This window comes from Rhinolophus ferrumequinum, chromosome 8 (assembly GCF_004115265.2).
Source record: "Rhinolophus ferrumequinum isolate MPI-CBG mRhiFer1 chromosome 8, mRhiFer1_v1.p, whole genome shotgun sequence".
NCBI classification, from domain to species: Eukaryota; Metazoa; Chordata; class Mammalia; order Chiroptera; family Rhinolophidae; genus Rhinolophus; species Rhinolophus ferrumequinum.
In genome coordinates, this window is record NC_046291.1 from 30,323,022 (window position 1) to 30,344,606 (window position 21,585).

At 34.1% G+C, this 21,585-nt stretch overlaps 1 protein-coding gene across 2 annotated transcripts in view; it reads left to right on the forward strand.

The window, feature by feature from the left end:
* The window catches only part of ORC2 (origin recognition complex subunit 2), a 37,363-nt gene extending 15,864 nt beyond the window's left edge, over positions 1-21,499 (forward strand). Inside the window, exons 8-18 of one of the 2 annotated variants that reach the window (XM_033111909.1) lie at positions 1,604-1,667; positions 3,885-4,078; positions 5,061-5,159; positions 7,807-7,916; positions 10,083-10,215; positions 11,035-11,131; positions 13,022-13,168; positions 13,773-13,944; positions 16,878-16,939; positions 17,630-17,748; positions 19,848-21,499. In XM_033111909.1, coding sequence (XP_032967800.1) covers positions 1,604-1,667; positions 3,885-4,078; positions 5,061-5,159; positions 7,807-7,916; positions 10,083-10,215; positions 11,035-11,131; positions 13,022-13,168; positions 13,773-13,944; positions 16,878-16,939; positions 17,630-17,748; positions 19,848-19,934 — 1,284 coding nt within the window. In that variant the 3' untranslated portion in view covers positions 19,935-21,499. The remainder of the gene's footprint in view (positions 1-1,603; positions 1,668-3,884; positions 4,079-5,060; positions 5,160-7,806; positions 7,917-10,082; positions 10,216-11,034; positions 11,132-13,021; positions 13,169-13,772; positions 13,945-16,877; positions 16,940-17,629; positions 17,749-19,847) is intronic. The other variant, XM_033111910.1, reaches the window with a different exon arrangement.
* The last annotated feature ends 86 nt before the right edge of the window (positions 21,500-21,585 follow it).

A 21,585-nucleotide genomic window follows, 5' to 3' on the forward strand; every position in this document is an offset into this window, starting at 1 on the left:
AAAAGAATAAAACTCATTCCCATAATCCAGCCAATAATTTAGGTATATTATTAGTAAGTTCTTTTTCAAGTTATGGATCACAGTACGTTAGTAGATCATCTTGATTCCCCAAGGGACCATCAGAAAACCTGTTAATCCAAGCTATTATACCTACCACAATAAGGCAGCCTCCCTATGACAGCCTTAATACTGTCTTAGATGGGGAAGTTCAGGAACCAACATGTATAAGGCTTGGGGATCTGGACTGAAGAGGTTTAAGGCACGTCTGTCAAGATGGGGAACTGATATGTATTAGACAAAATTCATGATATAACATTTTAGGATTGGTGGATGGTGAGAAGGTCTTGAACTAAGTAAGTCTTAGTAAGTAAACTGTTGTTTGATAAGCAAACTGTTTTGCCCTGGTGAGTAATCTGTTGTGTTGGTGGGAGAACAAGGTTGCCCAAATGAGCAAACTCTTGGGATAAATTACTTTGCAAATTTTTCTGTAACAAACAGTGAAGTTATTTATTAGTTTATAGCCTTATCTTTTTGAGAAAGAATTTTCTGAAACGATTACAAGTGTTCTCAGACCTGATAATTAATCTATGTGGACGCAGGTTGTTGCATCTCTCAATCTTAAAAGCAATTTAGTAGCACATGACCTGCAGTTTAAAAAATGAAGTAGAATAAAATAGAAAATTTCTGTTTTGTAAGTATTATTTTAGTATAATTTGTTTCAGTTACATATACACATGTACTGGATCATGATGGCAAAATGTAAAGAAAAGTTTTTGTGGATCTAGATCAAAAAAGTTTGAAACATAATGTAATATACTTCATACACCCATTGGGATAGCTCATTTATTATAGTACTATTCTTAATATCCCAAATTGAGATTTATTAACATTCGTAACTAGTACCAACAACCTGTCACAAGACAGCAGACTTAAATATTTTGTCATATTTTCATATTGCCCCAAAACAAAGATATTTTCATTTTAACGGTGCCATTAAAAATTAATATGTAAACAACAGTGGACATTTTAATGTACTAGAAATGTCATGGTGTTGAAGTACTATATTCAGTGAAAAAAATACATAACTTACACTTTTTTAAAATGTTTAAAATTTTTAAAATACAGAAGCAACAAGTATAAATCTGTTTCTCTTCTCCTCTCAGAATACTTTAACACCAACAAATTTACAGCACGTTAAAAAGGCCTATTGCCATATGCATAAGAGTGCCCATTTCCTTGCTTACTCATATCACCTTTAAAAATATATATATTTTGCTAATCTGATGGGTGAAAAGTGGTTTAAAAGGCTGATTTGTTTTTTTTTTGTACAGAATAATAAGAGTACATACATACTTTACAGATGTCTGGAATATGACTTCTAAAGTCACTCTAGGAATCCTTTGGATTTTGTCATATTGTTTTTGTCCAACAAATTCATTTGTCATTGTTTTCTAGTTCTAGGAACAAGGCTCATCTATCTAGTTCTAATGTAGTCTACTGAAAACAAAATATTTTTCTTCTAGCCTCTTTCACTTAGATCCATCAATAATTTCTATGTCCTCATTACTATTTGAATAAACTGTATTGCTTTTTTATTTTTAAGCAGAACAATGATAATAGTGAATTTCTATCAACGGCACCTAGTGGTCTAAAGAAAAGATTAATAGGTATGTATTTTTTTTTTAACGCTTAGTTTTTATAAAAAGAAGCATGTTAAGAAGGGCAATAATAGTTAAAGTATATAGGTTCTAGTCTTAAGACTACTTGCTTTTTATCTTTGGCCAGCCACTTATAGGGCCCTCTCTATGCCTCCATGTTTTGTTTGCAAAATAGGGATAATAATGGTACCAGCCCCAGAGTTGTTTTCAGATTAACTGAAATAAAGGATGTCAAAAAAGTTTTAGTATAGTACTTGGCCTTGATATGTGCTTAACAGGTTTTAGCTATTATTATCTTTTAGTCTTACAACTACTTATTGTTATTTCTTTTCATGAAAGACAAGATGTGTTCATGTTCTCAAACTGTAGATTCCTTAAGGGCAAGAACTATATCTTACGTTTTTAACTCCAACACTTAGCACTATGCCTTTTACTTTATAGTCAGTGGATGCTGAGTAGTGTTTCCAATAAATGTCTCTCCAATAAAAAAAATAAGTCTTTTAGTTTGCTTTGAGACAGTTTTGGAAGTGGTTCTATTGATTTATTTACAAATTTCATAATAGTTTTAAATATTCGTAGTTCTACTTAACGCTGTACAAAGTCAAGTAAACAGACATCGGTCCTGCCTTCTGGAAAATTTTAAATGGTTTTAGATTTTTAAATATTTAATTTTGGGGCAAATAACTTATTGATCTTTATATTTCACAAAGGTGTCAGCTTCTTTCTTGAGGTTGACCCCTCAACAATAATATTAATTAACATTGTCAAATCCATGCGGTAGTCCTTTTTTTTCAAGGTATAGATGTCATAGCACTGTTAATACTACATAAAAATGGTTGGATATTTGAAGCAATAAAAAATGATATGTGCAATTATGATTATTATTATTTCATGTCAAATATATCCCAGGTCCTATGTTTCCTCCTTATTCCAAAGAAGAATACTTTCTAGAGAGAAAATAACTTCCTCTTCCTTTTCAGTCATCACCAAACATGTACACCTACATGTATGATGTATACATGTAAGTAAGGTAGAGACATATTATGGTACCTCCTACCACTTCTAACCCATCCATCTGCATGGGCAGCACTCAGTGCAGATCTGAATCTGCTAAGCTGTATATGCCCACAAAAATCAAGCCTTTTTTTCCCCAGTATCTTATATTTTTTATATGCTGACTCTGGATATTCTGAATTATTGTTCAAAATAAACATACTGATTTGCTTCAAGTTATTTCACCATCTTTTAGAAGTTAACTTTTTATAATAGTTTTATACTTATTTTGTTGAATGTAAAACTAGTTTTATCTTTTCTTTATGAGTGTAAAACTAGCTTTATGAGTCTTGGGGAGTGATGGAAGTAGCTATGGTTTGTTTAAAAATGTAATTTTTTAATCAATTCTGGGATGGAGTGGGCTGTGTATTAGTAGTGGCTACATTAGTGGTTATATCAGTTTGGAGGGCATTTTCGTAGGCAGCAATAGAAAATTCTACAATAGTGGCTTAAGCCGTAGACATTTAAGTCTCACATCATAAGTCAGCAGTTCTATGGCTGATGTAATGACTCAACAGTGTCATGAAGGACTCAGGTTCTTCCTATCTTTTTGCTTTGCCATCATCATTTTTCATCTTTATGTTGATACTTCATATTGCAAAATGGCTTCCATAGCTTTAAGCTATGGGTATAAATAAGGGGCTTTCCTTCCATATGGGAGGAAAATCTTCCCCAGAAATTCCAGCAAATTTTCCTTCAAGTTTCATTGATCAAATTTCCCCTGAAGTTACATAGCCAACTCTAGTTGCAAAGGACGCTGGGAAAGCAAGTATTTGGCAAAGGAAAAGATGGTCACCATGATTATTTCTCCTTTCAGTGGAGCACCTGGCTACATTTTACAAAACTGGAGTTGCGTTAACAAGGAAGAAGGAAAGAGAATGGTATTAGGTGTGACTGACAGTTTCTACAGCTCAGGCATTGTTAGTTGCTCTACATGGATTTCAATGTAGTCTTCACAGTGATGTATTAAATTAGGCACTGCTACCCTCATTTGATAAGTGAGGAAACTGGTGCTCAGAAGACGTATATAACTAGCTCTGGTGAAATCATCACCAAGTAATCACAAAACCAAAAGTCAAACTCTTTTACTTCAAAGCCCACATTCTTCCTATTTCCCCACAATGCCTCTTGTCAAACTGTCAAATTTTCCCAATTACTTTTTTCCCCCCACAGTTCCAAGGTCTCATTCTGACAGTGAAAGTGAGTATTCTGCTTCCAACTCAGAGGATGATGAAGGCGCTGCACAAGAATATGAAGAGGACACTAATGAAGTCACACTGAGCCAAAAGATTCAAGCTCAGAATAGAGTAGTTTCAAATCCTGTTTGCAAAGAAATACCTTCTAAGAAAATGAAAAGAGATAAAACAGTAAGTGAGGAGAGAGACTTAAACCTTCAAGAAAATTTGTGTAATATCTCAAAGATAAGCTACCCTAAGAGAAGAGATCCAAATGGGGCAATCAACATAATTTTTCTTCACTTTTCTGTATTTTCTCTGCCTTTCACGTAAATTTTCATGTATATTTCTGTCTATTTTGTACTCTTTATCTTGGCCTGTCTGCAGTATCCCTATTTATGTAACAATACAACAAAATATGCTAAAGGTGACATCTGAACTCAGTTGTATAAAAATGATCTTTTAAATAAAAAAATTTTGATTGGATAATTGGAGGCAAGACTTCTCAGTGTATATCTTCTTATATAGTTTTATTTTTATAATGTTGATGTTGTCAAATCAATTTAAGTTATCAGTGACATGGCTTATGGATCCATGCTGAGCTATTGGGAAGAACACTGCAGACACCATGGCTTGAGAAAAGGCTACTTATCCTGGTGTTCTGTGTAAAGATTCAGAGCAGTCTAGGAAGCCTACTGCTTGAATGGTTTCCCATCCCTTCCTTACCACCGTGGAGTTTAGTCCTGCCCCATGTCAGCAGAAAAAGTGTGAGCCATTTTACTGGAATAGTAGGCAAATCTTTTTTTTTTTTTTAACTTGCTGTGTATGTCTTCATTTTCACAGTACTTTAATTATACTGATATTAAATGATTTGCTAGGACTGTGTGAGGCAAACCAAAGTTTCTAATGTGTAAACCTCCCTTTTTTTTTTACGTATCTAAATAAAAATTATATATTGGAACTTAGGAATTGTTTTGGGGAACAGACTACTTCACTCTAGTCATTTCTGTAACTGTTATGATCCTAAGAATTACTCAGTTTTATCACTGGCATTAAATTCTCTTGGTCCAAAATCATGCCAAATAAAGAATTTCACACTATTTTATGCTATTACTGCCTAGTTTTGATATAAAACAAATACCTGAAACTAAGGACTGACTTTGTTCATTTTCAGAGTGACTTAGTAGAAGAATATTTTGAAGCTCACAGCAGTTCAAAAGTTTTAACCTCTGATAGAACACTGCAGAAGTTAAGGAGAACTAAACTGGATCAGGTACGTTGCAAGGAATGTTACTTCAAGGAATGTTACTTGTAAGTTTTTCTTACTGTGAGCTGAAAAATACATAAGCAGGAAATTTGAAGAGTAAGTAGAATGCAGAATTATTATCCTGATCAAATGCAACACAAATTAATGTGACATAACTGTTAACATTATATAAATGCTGAATGGTTCACTGGATTAGAATTCTATTTGACATACTGTAATTATGCATTTTTTTCTCTTATTCGTCATTTCTTCAGGATCTATAATAATCATCAGTGTCATAGTTTATTTGATATCCATGTACCATTAATCTCTCTTATTCATTTAACCCACATATTCATTGAACCTCACACTGGTCATAAAACAAAGATTGACCTTACTCTCTCAGCTACAAACCTTGCAAAAAGCAGAGGATATTCTGCTTCTTGATAGTATGGAAAACCTGCTCAATGCAGTAACAAGTTAATATACACTGTGATTGTGGTATCTCATTTTATAAGAAATACCATATAGTTATACTTGTTGGGCTTTTGGTACTTCCCTAAAGAGAGGAGACAGAACCATCTGAGTGAGAAAATCTTTCAGTAGAAAGTGGGCTTAATAATCTAACTCAAGAGATTGTTATTGGTAGTGGGTGGCTGGCTAGCTCAGTTGGTTAGAGCACAGTGCTCTTAACAAAAACGTTGCCAGTTCGATCCCCACATGGGCCAATGTGAGTTGGGCCCTCCACCACTAGATTGAAAGAACTACTTGACTTGGAGCTAATGGTCCTGGAAAAACTCAAATAAAAGTTAAAAAAAAACCACGATTGTTATTGGCTCATAGAGTATCAAGATTTTATTCTCTGCAAGCTAGATTTTAGTGCAGTTTTCTAAGATGTACAGAGCTTTTGACAGAGTTTTCAAACTATAGAAAAGAGAGGAAAATACAGGCTAAGTCTCTGTCACCTGAATGACATAATGCTGTGTGGTTGTTTTTGTTTTTGTTTTGCCACCTGGCTTATTGGTATTGAGACTCAGCTTGGAGACTAGCTGAAAACATTTATCAAGGAGCCAGAGTTGTTCCAAGGAAGAGATGGTGCTAATATCTACTTAGTGAATATATTTTTATATAAATAACATGGGAGAAGGATAAACGGACCTAGGGTCAAGGTAGGACTACGTAGGACCTAGAAGCAAAACGACCTTTAGGAGGATGAAAGAAACACCTGTTACCGATAATGAGGGAAGGGAAGGCCTTTCAGTACAATCTCAACGCATGTGTGAATTTATTAATCATGTCAGTGGGTCAGCGGGGGGTTGGCTGATCTAGGACTTGCTCCATATGTCTCTCCCTCCTTGGACCAGCAGGCTAGCTGAGGCATGTTCTTTTCATGACAGTGTCATAGAGGTAAGAGAAGTGGAAAACAAGACCTAAAGGCCTGGGTGCCAGACTGGCTCAGTATCACTTGTGCCTCATCCTAGTGGCCACAGCAAATCACATGGCTGAAAGCAGAGTCAGAGGGCAGGGAACCAGGTTCCACATCTTTAGTGGGAAGGACTGCAGAGTCACATGGCACAGGGTGTGGACATGGAGAGGGGGAAGTTGGGGGAAGTTAGAGGCCAATAGTGCAATTCTCCACAGATACTAAAATTGGAAATGAAAGTTCATAGAGGTTCACACTCAAGTGTGAGTATATACTCTGATAGTCCAATATGAATGACTACTGGAAATGATACTAGTGCTTTATCTGCTTTTTCAGGGCTGGCTCAAAACTTCAGAAGGAATGAGAGAAATTTTTTAAACTACTTAACAGTTTTACTTAAAACTTGTCCTATTTCTCTTTACATATGTGGATAAATAAAAACTGTATAGGCCAGAGTGCCTGGAATGTTGATTGTAATTTTAGCTGGAAAAAAAAGTAATATTTTGCTTAAAGGATAAAATCATGAAAACATGGTAGTGCTAGAATAAAAATGCACATACAGTCTTTTGCTAAAGTTTTCATTTAAAAAGATAAGCTATAATATATTTGATTCACCAGCATGAATTTCCAAGTTTTGGGTGCAGGGCCATGTACATTCCTCAGTTTATGTATGTTATTGTTTTAAAAACTTTGCAGTACTTATCAGAGTTACAGGATTTTTTAGTAATAGCTTTTGGAAGAGGAGCAGTGGTAGAAATTTATTTTATTAATGATAGTGGTAAATTATAAAGAACCTTTAATGTTTTCTGAGAATTAATGTTGAACTGTTACCTTAAGCTTTTATATTTTCCAAATCCATAGATTTTTAAAACTGTCTGGATTTGTTGTCAAAGCTTGGAGGCAGGTTTAACCATTTCTTTATGGTAACGATCTTTTTAGAAATTAAAGCCTTGTATTTGGAATTTATAATCATGTAAATGATTCTAGGAAAAAACAGCAAATTCTTTACTGTTATCATATATTTGTACTAAAAAGAATGTTAAAAAATTTTAAGAAAACAAATATTTCAGTCATGTTTAAAAGATTATATGTATTCAATTGATGCACGCATTACCAAACCTGATTAATATTTCCACTAATGGCCTCTTCTAATCTCTACATCTAAGGAAATATTTTTAGTTTAGATTAATTTGATGTATGTTGTTTGAGAGTGATTTTCTTCCTCACCCTTCCTTTTTTTTTTTTTTTAAGCAAACTTTGCGTAATTTATTGAGCAAGGTTTCTCCTTCCTTTTCTGCTGAACTTAAACAACTCAATCAACAATATGAACAATTATTTCATAAATGGATGTTGCAGTTACAGTAAGTACTATCATCATTGCAAACCCTTATAAAATGTTTATGTGAGTCTATTTTAAAATCAAAGCAGTTTAACATATTTTTTTCTTTCTGCAGTGAACTTTTTTATTTGTGAAGTTTTTATTTACATATAAAAATTTTAAAAATAGGTTTTTATTTTTTTACAATTTTATGACCCACATGTAAAAATGTCGTTGTATGGCTTTTCTCAGAAATTCTACAGTTTTCAAGAAATTTGTCTTTTCTAAGTTTATCAGGTGTAAAAGCCATTAGTAAGATAAATAGCCTTTCTTTGAATTACAAGTTATTACTCATAAAAGTATTTGAAAGTCTAATTTGTCAATAAATATATCAATTAGGTTTTAATCCAGTTTTCCATAATAAAGTTCCTAAAATGAAAATACGTATTTCTTTTAATCTCATCCTGTATACATGTACTATAGACCTTTAGAATTTTGTGAGATCTGTCCCATGAACATTATTTTACTATTTCAAAATTATTTCTTAGAATGTTTTTTCATTTTTATTGTTTTTCAGATACCTCAGATTAAATTTTAAATTTCCATTAAAATACCTAGAAGAATGATTAAAATTAAAACAAACGAAAGTAAAGTTAAGACAAAGTAATTTTTAAACTATAATTACTTTTATACTTGTATTTAGAAGGACCTTAGTATAAAGAAATGCTTAAAATGGATGGTAATGTAAACATACGTACACACTCAAAATTACATACATATTCACTGGGGTAAATAAGAAGGCAGGTCCAATAAGCAGTAGGAACATAGAAATTGTCACGTTTTCCCCCAGTTGATCCTGGTTTTCTTTTGCAAATAATAGGTTGAAGGGTTATGCTAGTAAGAGAATGATTATCTTCCTTGCTAGGACCTCAGCGTCTCTCAATAACTATTTATGGATTTGTTCATTATAAATTTATAAAGCAGCTCTTTCCTCTAATCCTACTCCCCTTTCCACCAATTCTTCTTTCTTCCAGTATGTCAACTCCAATAACTTGGTTTGCTTTGCTTCCTAGCCTAGACCTCAGTCACCTATTTTAACAGAATTGCTAGCTCTCTGAATTCCCTTGCTTGTTTGCTGCTCTTCTACCTTATTAATCTCTCTGCCTTTGGGGGTTCTCTCTCTTCTATTCCTAGGCTATCCTGCATTGCTACAGAGCATCACATAAATACTGTTTCTGATAGACCTCTGGAAACAATCTTGGAGTTCAACTTTAGCTTGACCCCTAGTGCTTGGTGTTCTGTCTCATCCCATTCACTCTCAGCTTCATTTGCTTTTGTATGTGAATAACTCCCATAATTATCTCCAGGCCAGCCCAGGCCGGATCTCACACCTTAACAGCATACATGGATATCTGAATATATATTGGAAGTTTCCATGTGCATGTCATAAAAGTATTCAATGTACATAAAATGTAACTCATCTGAAACTCATCATTCCCACCTGCCCCTGCGACCTAGCGCAGTGACTGTCACCCCATTCACATACTTGCCTATGGCCCAAAATCGAGTTATTCTTCAATATTCCATTTCCCTCACCTTCCACATCTAATCACTCTCCAAATTCTATTAATTTGACCTATACAGCTCTTGACACATTTTTCCATGACACCTAATTCAAGTCAGTTTTGTCCCTATTCCTTATCCATTCCTCCCACTCAGCCAGTGTGCTCTTTCTAAAAAGACCATGTTATTTCCTACTTAAAACCTTTCAGTTAACGCCTGACTAGTTACTTATAAATGCTCATAGTCCTTGGAATAAAATCTAGTTAGTCTCTTAGTTGACTTAACAAGGCCTTTGTGACCTGGTCCCTGTTTACCTTTCCAGTTTAATCTACCAATTAAAACTCTGGTTCAGCCTGTAAAACTTTTTAATGCCTTGTACCTATCATGTTCTCCCTTCACTCTGGGCATCTGTGGCTTGAAAGTAATATGAGCTGGATAGAGCTACTAAAATTGCAACTATAAGCTTGGTGTACAGATAATAAAATTGGGCTTTTACCTTGTATGAGTTGGGAATCAGTATAGCTATTTAGACATCCAAGTTCTTCCCATATTCTTTATAAGCTTAAATTAAGAAAACTGGTTGATTATAAACTTGTTGGCAAGAAGAACCGAACTTTAATTTCACGAATGCTATCTTTCCTAACAGCCTGGGGTTCAACATTGTGCTTTATGGTTTGGGTTCTAAGAGAGATTTACTAGAAAAGTTTCGAGCCACCATGCTGCGAGATTCCATTCATGTTGTCATCAATGGCTTCTTTCCTGGAATAAATGTGAAATCAGTAAGTTTCAGAAATGTTAAAAGGAACATTGTATCTCCTGCCAATCTATACCCCGTGTTAATGAGGATGCTACTTCTCATTCTGGATCATTCAATTTGTTTTTAGCCTTCACACTAGTAGGCTTACATAGTGCTTAAGATCATGTGTTTGGCCTCAGAGGTTCTAGTTTTGAATCCCCATCTTTGAATTTCCTACTTTGTAACTGACACTGTATTAGATCTCAGGGAAAGGTTAGTTAGCTTTGTGTACTGCACCAAATATTAACAGTACTTGTCTGAAGGACAGGGTTATGGGGGATTTCAATTTTATTATGCTTTTATGTCACTTTGGTACTCAAAAAATAATAAAAATGTAAGTGATACTTTGTAGTTTTATAATGTATTTATAGATCATTTTTACTCTAAATGCTCATCTCCATCATTTGAAAATTAAGTTAAACCTTTTGGGTGCTAGATATTAACCAATGTAGTACTCCTTTCTAAAAGTGTCCTTAATGTTTATGTCCTGTTTCCTTTGATAAATCTATAGTTTTCTAATGTTTCTTGTATTGTTGGGGTTTTTGTTTTTTGTTTTTGCTGCCCTCTTATCTTTACTTCATTGCAGTTCTTCCCTGTTTCCTTTCTTTTAGCCATAAATTATGCAAAAAATGAATATAGGTATACCTAGGTACCAGCAGAATTTTTTAAAGTGATTTTTCATAGTTGGTGGGAAATCCAAGTTCATTTTTAACTTATAAAAAAAATTGATTTGCTAGCTGTATTTATCTTATATGACAGAATAAGTTGTAATTGATGTACCTCTTGCACTTTCATAATATAGATCCTGAATTCTATAACAGAAGAAGTCCTTGATCATATGGGTACTTTCCGCAGTGTCCTGGATCAGCTAGACTGGATAATAAACAAATTTAAAGAAGGTAACATGAAGTAGATGCTCTAGTTTTAGGGTGAAGCTAAGCACACTTCGACTTATTTGTGTATTAGTACACAAAAATGATGGTTATTTCAATAATGGCTCTTCTCTCAGTGCTGATTTTGATTTCTCTAAAATAATTTCTTTTTTCATTATCTGTGCGATTTTTCTGTGAACTTCACTAGTTACCTTACACTTATTCCTACCAACTGGAATTTGTATAACCCAAAGTCTCTTACTTCAGAATAATTTTCTGGTTTCTCCGTGAGTGTTAAGTGCCTCCAATTGATTAGTACACTTTTGTCTGATAGTTTTATATTGTTCAATATTTTCATGAGATATTCTTATTTATTCTGAGTAAATATCACTGCATTTCAATAATTTTATATACTATAATCTGGAATGGAAAAACTTTTTATTCTTTTGGTGTGAATGTTTTGGTTATGTAAGCATTTCAAAAAATTAGAAGTAAAATTATTTAGGCTCTAACAATTGTTATTTAATCATTGCTTAAGAATTGAAAGGAGTAACTGGTTATGCTTAACTGATTTGATGGATAATTTTAGTATTGTTTGTATGCTTATTAAAATAGGTGCCTAAGTCATTTCATATATATGTATATATATACTCTATATGTAGTATATATAATACATATTATATACGATATATAATGTCATAAATGTATATATAAAATGTAATAACTTATGTAAATATATGTTTTACATATAGGTATGTAAAATATGTATTTATATAATTATATATAATTATAATTTTAATAATATATTTATAATTTTAATTATATCTAGTATATAGTCTATTTTTATATATAAAACCTATTTTCTATTTATATATAATTTTTATGTTTATGTACATATAATTGAAATACTTTTAACTGTGGTGCCTCCTAGAATTCAAGGAACTTGGACTTTCAAAATGTATCACCTCAGAATATTTGTCATTATATCGTCTCTCTTGTCCTCCGACCTTCCCAGTACAAGAGAAATTTACTTATTCTCTCTACAGGCTCACCCTCTGTCATAAAGGCAAAATTTCCCATTTCTTACCAACTCCTGAGAGACTTACAGTGGATTTTAAACATGTATAGACTTATTTGATCTTAGGAAAAGAATTTACCTGATTCTACTGCCCTTCCACACTATTTCATTTCCCTATTTCAATGATGTTAGAGTTTTTGAAGACATGTCCTGCCTTCTACTTTTTACCTATTTCTCTCTTAATTTCTTGCTTCTGTGCTACCTGAACTGTATGCTTGAGGATCATCTATAATTTCCTCTTGCTGAACACGTTGGCCTTGGCTCATCTTTTATCTTAATCACTATAGTATTTGATGGTGTTGACAGCTCCATCTTCCAAAATTCTTCCTTCATTGACTTATGACATTTTACTTCTCACTTTCCTTATTCCTTGAGCAATATTCTAAGCCTCTTCCCCCTCCCTTTTGTTTTGGTCTCCTTTGGCTTTTGTCATAATCAGGGTTTTCTGTATTAACACTTAATGCATAGTGAGAACTCTCTTTTTGTTTTTTTGGCGTTTCTCTTCCACTTCCACCTTGCAATTCAACATGCACAAATTCACTTCTAATCCAGTTATGCATCTTGCGATGTTTCCTCTCCCTTGTTAAAACTGCTTTATGGTCTGATTCAAATGCTAACCATTACAGTTAAGACTGTAACCACTCCAGTCCCTATTGATTTCCAATGAATAGGGAAATCATTGGAGTGACTGACATACCTTCTCAAATAAATTGCATATTACTAAGCAGTAGTTATTTTGTCCTATAGTACTTTGATATATTCTTTAATCCATAGGCATTGTGTGTAGTAAAGACTTCAAAAATATTCATTGAAAATAACTGAATTCTTGTTACTTTTAGATTCTTCTTTACAACTCTTCCTTCTCATCCACAACTTGGATAGCCAAATGTTGAGAGGTGACAAAAGTCAGCAAATTATTGGACAGTTGTCATCTTTACGTAACATATACCTTATAGCATCTATTGATCACATCAATGCTCCTCTCAGTAAGTTATATATTACTGTTTTTCTTTCTTGAGATACCAGTCTTATAAAATTAATTTTCTTAATGGTGAAAGTCACATTTTTATTGTTTTTCAGTACAGTTTTCCTTTGTTGCATGTTTAAAGACACAGGTTGTCAAAAAATATGGGTGTCCTCAATCTGATTTAGAACATAATTCTTGAAAATAAAAATTCAGATTCTAAAGGAGGTGTTTAACCTAAAGCTTCGTGAAGGAGAGGAGACCCAACTATTATTTTGGTCTTTTTCTACTCTTCATGGTATTGCAACATTTATTTTTTGCAATTTAACTCAGAGACTAATAGTTCTATAGAGCAAAATATTAAACTATTACATTTTTAAGAGAATACCTTGGTAGCGCTAATATACTTTAACTTTTTAACTTGTATTTAATATACCAATAAAGATTGAGATGTTGATTGACAGTGAACTTAGATTGTCATGTACTAATTTTGAATGAGGAAATGGCAAAAATGAAAATTTTCAGGATTAATTTACTTAATGCTGTCTCATTCTTTCCTAGACTCTAGTAACATGACAATATGAACATAATTAGTAATTTTTGTTTTCTTTGATCATGTGCTCTAGTGTGGGATCATGTAAAGCAGAGTCTTTATAACTGGCTCTGGTATGAAACTACTACATATAGTCCTTATACGGAAGAAACCTCCTATGAGAATTCTCTTCTGGTTAAACAATCTGGATCACTACCACTTAGTTCCCTAACTCATGTCTTACGAAGCCTTACCCCTAACGCAAGGTAAGAATGAAAACTATACTTTCTTTTTTTTTTTTTAATTCTATACATTTTAAGACATGCACTACTAGGTTTTAATGGCAATACTAAAGTTCCTACTTAGTCTGAAGGATTAAGAGAAATAGTAGTAATAATAGTTGCCAGTACTGGATTATGCAGTAATCAGTAGTAGTTTACCAAATTGCCTAATAACAAAGCAGAATACCAACATTTTTTATTTCCTAATAGATTTTTGTATTTCTGCATAAGATTATCTCAGTAATCAGTGTGGAAGAAAAAGCAGAATTTTGATGGACTTTACTTAATTTTGATGGTTCTTTTAATTACATATGACCATTATGATTCAAACACGGGTCCCTTTACATAAGATACCTCATTTGATCCTCATAACCACTTTCAGGTAGATAGTAAAGGGCACTGAGGTTTTGATGCAAATCTACCGGGCTCCAAAGCTCATGCTTTTAAACACATTTCTATTAATGTTTCCAGTGGAGCAGCCTAACCAAGAGACATATCTGAATTAATAAAAGCTAAGAAAAGCTGGATATCGGGGTGGCCGGTTAGCTCAGTTGGTTAGAGTGCGATGCTCTTAACAACAGGTTGCCGGTTCGATCCCCACATGGGCCACTGTGAGCTGCGCCCTCCACAACTAGATTGAGACAACTGCTTGCCTTGGAGCTGATGGGTCCTGGAAAAACATACTTAAAATAAATAAATGTTTAAAAAAAAAAAGGAAAGCTGGATATAGCGTAAGCCAGCAAAAAAATAAATTATATGAAAATTAACCTGTTGAAAGAGGGTTTTAGTAGCAAACTTCCCCCAAAGTATAGAATTCTAGAACTATATCTAACAAGAGGAAGTGTTGAAACACAACAAACCTTGTTGAGAACAGATAATTAAGATTTGAATAGATGAAGAGAAATATTGTGTTTTTGGATGAGTGGACTAAATATTAATATAAATGTAGCAATTCCTCTCAGGTTAGAAATGTATTAGATTTATAAGTTAATCAAAATGTAATTGATTTTTTTGTGCTTTAAATTTGACAGAAAATTTCAAAATTTGTTAAAGTACAAGCAGGTAAATCTAGCAAAGACTATTTTTTTAGCAATGAAATGAAAAGCAGTGAAAGGATACTTCTGTTCCAGATGGCACAATACTTTCACACTTTAATTCGTCTCCTTTTGTGCCTCACTGCATAATAGATAAAAACAACAAAAAAGAAAAAGATATAGCCTGGTTCAAAGTATGAACCACTCAATGAAACAGAATCATAAAGCAGTGAGAGAGTTGAAGCCACAGCCCAGTTGTGTTCTGGATCTAGAAGTAGCATTGGCAACCAGGAGTTTGACTTATGTGGGGTAACAGTAGTGTGATACACACACACACACACACACACACACACACACATATTTGTATGAATAAAAGTTTGAAATATGTGGATTTGAAAAATTCCTAATTTAGGATAGTACTGACCCTGAAAAAGAAGAGAGAGATGAATAGATAAGGAGGCAGGATACATAGGAACTTACAAACAGATCTTGGGTTTTTTTTGTTAGCAATTTCTTTTCTGTTTATTTATTTCTCTTTGGTTTTTTTTTTAAAGCTTTTTGTTTTGTAATAATTGCAGATTCACAGGCTACAAAGAAATGTATAGGGAAGCCCCAGAACCTCTTTCCCAACTACTCCTCACACCACAATGCAGTATTAAAACCAAGAAACTAACATTGCCATGATCCATAGTTTATTTAGATTTCACCAGCGATAACATGCACTCATTTGTGTGTGCGCACTGCAGTTTTGTCACGTGTGCCTTTGTGTAACTGTTAATACCACCATAATGAAGATACTCAGCTGTTAACCACCACAAGACTCCCTTTTGTTAACTCTCAAATGCTAATGAATGTTGTTACTTTATAAAGCTGTTTTTATACACTTGAAAATAAGATTAGGGTTGTGTTAATATTGAAATATGTATTAAATGATTATCTAATCAAAATTTTTGATGGAATTGTGAACAGAAAGTCTCCAATTTTACTGCTATGCTTACTGCTAATGGACTGTTGCAAATTACTACATATGAAGTTGTCCATGTAATATAAGTACTCCCAACATTAAATATGACACTGACTGCTCTAATGCAAATATTTTTTAGTTTGGCACCTAAATGTTTGGGTGCTAGCCTTCAACACTTTTTAAAAAATTTATTTAAACTACTTTGAAATTTTGGATCATTCTGCAAACTCCAATATCATTTAGTTTTTACTTAGTATGAATGTCACTGATCAAAAATCTTAACCAAAATTTAGTTGTGGAGAAAATTAATGGCAATTTTCTTTAATATGGCCATATTTTTAATAATTAAAATTGGGGGAAAAAAAATTGGAAGTAAACATCCAAAACAGGGAAATGGTAAGTTTGTGGTACATGATATCATAGGTGAACAGCCATTAAAAATTGTTTAGGAAGAGTTTTTAAAGACTTGGAAAAATCAGTTAAGTGAAATGATGAGGTATAAAATGGTGTATACCATATATAAATGCATGAATGTATGTTTCCACACTGCCTTATTCTACAAAGATTTGAGAAAGCAGCATACACAAATATGATCTCTGCATCAAAGGTTAGAGGTTGTTATTTTAGGCCTGTGCGATGGCTATTTTCCTCATTAGATTTTATTATATATTCCAAGTTTTCTATAGTGAACTAACCTATGGTCTAAAAAGAAAATACTCCTAGAGTTTCCTTTAAAGGAAATAAAAGAGCCTCTCCTTTTTAAGTAGGCCAGGATATGATGTTCCTTGGAAAAAGGAACAGGAGCTAATACAGACAGACCAAGTATTTCACATTCTCTTCTTGTATTTTACTACTAGCTGTTATCTTTTGATGTGAATTTAACATTCTGGATTTGAATTCCTGTTTGTTTTTTTCCTCAGGGGGATTTTCAGGCTACTAATAAAGTATCAGCTGGATAACCAGGATAACACTTCTTACATTGGTATCCAATATTTATGATATTAAATTGTGTGACTTTTCTTTCACCCCTTATATTCCTTTTTCTGGAATCTAATAATAATAGCACTGCAGTTTTTCCACAGCAGTGAATAAATGGTTTGCTCTGTGATCAGTGTGTCTGCCACATACCAAATTTTCAAGCGGCCCTACAGATGCACTGCTGAACAGGCTGTTTGCCAATGCAAACTGAAAGACAAACCTAGCTTGCTTTTTAAATTGCTTGTGTTAACTATGGATGTGTGTCTACCAATTAGCATATATTTCACACACTGGGCATCTTAGGAGATGTTCTTCCCTTTGAGTAAAAACAATGTGTTATTTTAAACAAACATTTTAATAATCGTTCAGCTCTCATGACTTACTGGTTCCCTCTTTAAAAGTCAACTTTATTCACGCTGTTTAAAACTGTCCACAGGAATACGTTATACTTTGTCATACTTGAATATTTTCAACCAATCGGTTCTCTTTAAAAAATATAAGCCACAGTGTATAATACCTATGTATTCTCTAGTTTTGCTTCTTCCAGAGGCATTACTTTTTAAAATCAATACTTACTGCTTTGGCATACTGTGACCATAGCACATTTTTTCTGTGTTCTTTGGTGTGTGTGTCCACATATGGGGTCATGTCTTAAATGCTGACTTATATCCACATCTCCTCTTGAACTCTCCAGGACTTTCTTTTCAAGATTTTTATCAGCAGTGTCGGGAGGCATTCCTCGTCAATAGTGATCTGACACTTCGGGCCCAGTTAACTGAATTTAGGGACCACAAGCTTATAAGAACAAAAAAGGTAAGACTTTGCTGTTGTAGCACGATATACGAGTAATAGCTGTCTTGTTTACTTAAGGACAAGTATCCCTTTGACTCAGATATGATTATGAAAGTGAGGTTCCATGATGGATCGATCACAAGGATCCATTTAGGCAATGTGCCATTTGAGTTCTATAGAAAAAGACAGACAGAATTACTCTTTCAGAGTAGAGCAGAAAACCTAACAGTTTTAGTCCAAAGTAATAGGCCATTCGAAATGTATTAGGAATCCAATAATTCTATTCCTTTCTCCCACTTTTCCTCTACCCCATGCGTTAATCTGGTCTGTATTTATTGTGTGCTAACTATGTATCAGATATTGCACTAGGTATTAGGATACAGTAATAAGCAAAATCTTTTTCTCATAGAGCTTAAAGTCTAATGGAGGGACATGTACATTTGTTGAATAATCACACACATGTAAAATTTTACCTGTGATTAAGTCCTGTGATCACAAGGTACATGGTTCTCAAAGAGCATATTAAAATAGTTGGATTGACCTAATCATGGATATCAAAAGAGAACACTTGAACTGAGATCTAAAGGAAGACCTAGTCAGATAGGGAAGGGAAGAGCATTCTTTACAGGCAGGAACTGCATGTAAAGTCACCCTGAAACAAAAAGGAAGCCAGCATGGCACAAGATGAACCTGAAAAGACAGTGATTTAAGGGCTAGACTGTGCACAACTTGTAGGCCAAGGAAAAGATTTTCATCCTTATTCAAAACTAATGGGAAGGCATTGAAAAAATTGTGACTCTGGTATCAGTGCAGTGGGACAGAGTGGGATGGGAACTACCACAAGTTAAGGCACAGGGACCAGCAAGGAAGGTGTTAATAGCCCAGATGAGATGACAGGAACTTGGTCTAGGGTGAAGAGAGAAAAATGGCTGGGTTCAAGGTGTACTTAGGAGGCAAAATTGACAAGAATTGATGATAGATTGGATATGGGAGCCAAGGGAAAGGAAAGTGTCAAGAGTAATTCCTGGTTTCTGGCTTGCATAACCAGATATATAGTTCTGAGAGGCCAAAAGAGGCAGACTGACAATATCTGTTGGATTTAGGAAATGGAATTCCTTGGTGGTCTAAGCAAAAACTCTTTTAGGATCATTGAGTGAGAAACTGGAAGAGCAAACTTTTGGGGAAGAATAGATCATGAGTTGTGACCTTGTATGTTTGGTCTTAACTCTGTTGAGGTCCCTTTGAGATTTCCAAGTGGAGGTGCCACCTGGGGAGCTGGATTCCTGCAACAAGAATGACAGGGAAAGATCTGGGCTAGAGATACAAAGTTATGTATGAGTCCTGTGTATTTTGGTTGTAAATGAAACCAGGCATTGGTGGGATTACATATATAGAGATTACATACAGTGAGATTAGAGAGCCATGGTTTAAGACTATAAGTGTGACATTTAATGGCCCTTTTACTTGGTGAGAGAAACAGCCAGAGAGCCAGCAAGAAAACCAGGATATGACATCACAGAAGCCAAGAGAAGCATGTTTAAGAAAGAATGGTCAGCAGTGTAAGGTGCTTCTGAGAGGCCAAAAGAGGAAGACTGACAATATCTGTTGGATTTAGGAAATGGAATTCCTTGGTGGTCTAAGCAAAAACTCTTTTAGTGACAGGATAATGGTGGCAGTAGCCAGGTTATACTAGGTTGAGTAAAAAGTGAGGAAATGGAGACCACTATAGACAACTCTTCTGGAAAGGTGCAGAGGTTGGTGATAGTTGAAGAAGAATGAGGAATCTAGTGAGTTATTTAAAAATGGGAGATACCTAAATGTATTTAAAAACCAATGGAAAGGATCCAGTTGAAAGGGAAATTGAAGAACAGAGAAATCAGTAGTGTACAATTTTAGAAAGAGCAGGAGGGTGAAAAAAACAAATACCCACCTACTCACTTTCTAGTCTTTTCTCCACTATATAAACTGTATTTAAATAGATACACATGCCTGTGTGTCCTTTTCCCTTTTTATACTTCTGTATTTATATAAAATATTAAGTCCTTTTTGTTTAACCTACAATAGGATTCAAATAAGTCTCTTATGAATGACTAATGTCCAGGTATTCTTACATCTCTTAGGGAACTGATGGAGTGGAATATTTATTAATTCCTATTGACAATGGAACATTGACTGATTTCCTGGCAAAGGAAGAAGAGGAGTCTTGAAGCTATCCTTTACTCCTGGATCTTCTGTGGAAGGTTGTTATAGTCCAGCTGCCACGCCTCTGAAGTGTTGTGTTCACATCCAACATTAGACTTTTTCCAGTGTACAAGAGTTAAAATTGGGAGGGGAATGTCATCATTTTAGAACCTTGATTAGCCTGGCTGGTGTACCATCTCTAGTACTATGCTATGCAGTGATCCTCAAGTTGGAGAAAATGTGCCTTTCATTCTTTACCTCTCTGGAGACTTCTTGTTGGAATGAACAGTGTGCTCAGGGACTATCTGGAACTGGATGTTTGTGAATTCTTTTATACTAGAGATGATATGACTCCTAAGTTTTTGAGGGCCTTTTAACACTCTCAGAGCTGTTTGCAAATGTGCTTATTCCAGAGTGTGGAAGTACAAAGACACTGGCATCACGTAAATCTGCTTTCTTAGGTTGTTCTGCTTGTCAGACAGGAAGGCAGATCAGCTCTTGCTGTTTCAGAAATGGCTTAACAAAAGGTATAAGACGGGAAAAGTAGGTGACCCCACACTCTGCTTTTGGATTTAGGCTCCATACTGGTAGGTGGGAGGGGATATGATACTATTCAGTTAGGTAGTGGGAAAAGCCTAACAAGCATATAGTGTGTATACCCACCCTAGAAAGCACATGAACAATAGAACATAATATTCAGAACCGTTAATGTCTGTGCCATCACCTTCATGATACAAGTGAGAAGCCAGGCTAGAGAAATACACTCCTGAATTACATTTGAGTCATTATTTTCAAGACTACAGAAAATAAAAATTTAATTATTCTTGTATATCAACATATTTTTCTTGTCTTGAATAACATGCAGATGAGTAGCATGTTAATGACTGGCTTTAAAATTAATCTTGATTTCTTTATCAAGTACACCTAAAACTCACTATAAGACATTTCATTTTTTTTCTTAAAGTGACAATTTCAAGCCTCCTAAATATTTTTCTTAGGAAAAAGGCTAACCTTGGCCACTGTAGTCAGCTTATCGTCTTCACATACTCCCTGAAATACTGTATACTTGGAAGTGAAACTCTTCGTGAAAATATCACTGTAATAAAGTATGTACGGCATCAGCATTTTTTCACTCATTTCTTATCTTGTAAACCCTTTTTATGAAAATATTTCCCAAAATGCTGAGAAGTTTTTTAATCATTTCATTGTGGCATATAATTTGTTAAATCCATGTGTTAAGGGTTAGTCTTACATATTAATCAAAATATTTAAAGAAATTGTACATCGTTATGATTCTAAAAAATTTTAATTGTACCAAATGCTATTCAATGAAAAGTCAGTTTCTTTTCAATTCCCTGATCCAATCTCTTAGGCAACCACTGACAGCAGTTTATTCTTCCAGAGGCATTCTATGTACATGTTAAGGTTTTTGGTCTGTTTCTCCTTTTAAAAATACAAATGATAGCATATGATATTTGCTGGTTTGCACCTTGCTTTTTTTGGCTTAAGATAATCTAGTTTATAATTATAGTATAAAAAAGTATACAAAATCTTCAAATGATCTAATGTGCAAACGTTACATTTGCCCTTAAATATCTACTGGTTTATTTTTATAATTTTGTGTCTATCCTATTTGCAAGCAGTATATGTCAGTAGTCTTTATTATTAATAAATAAA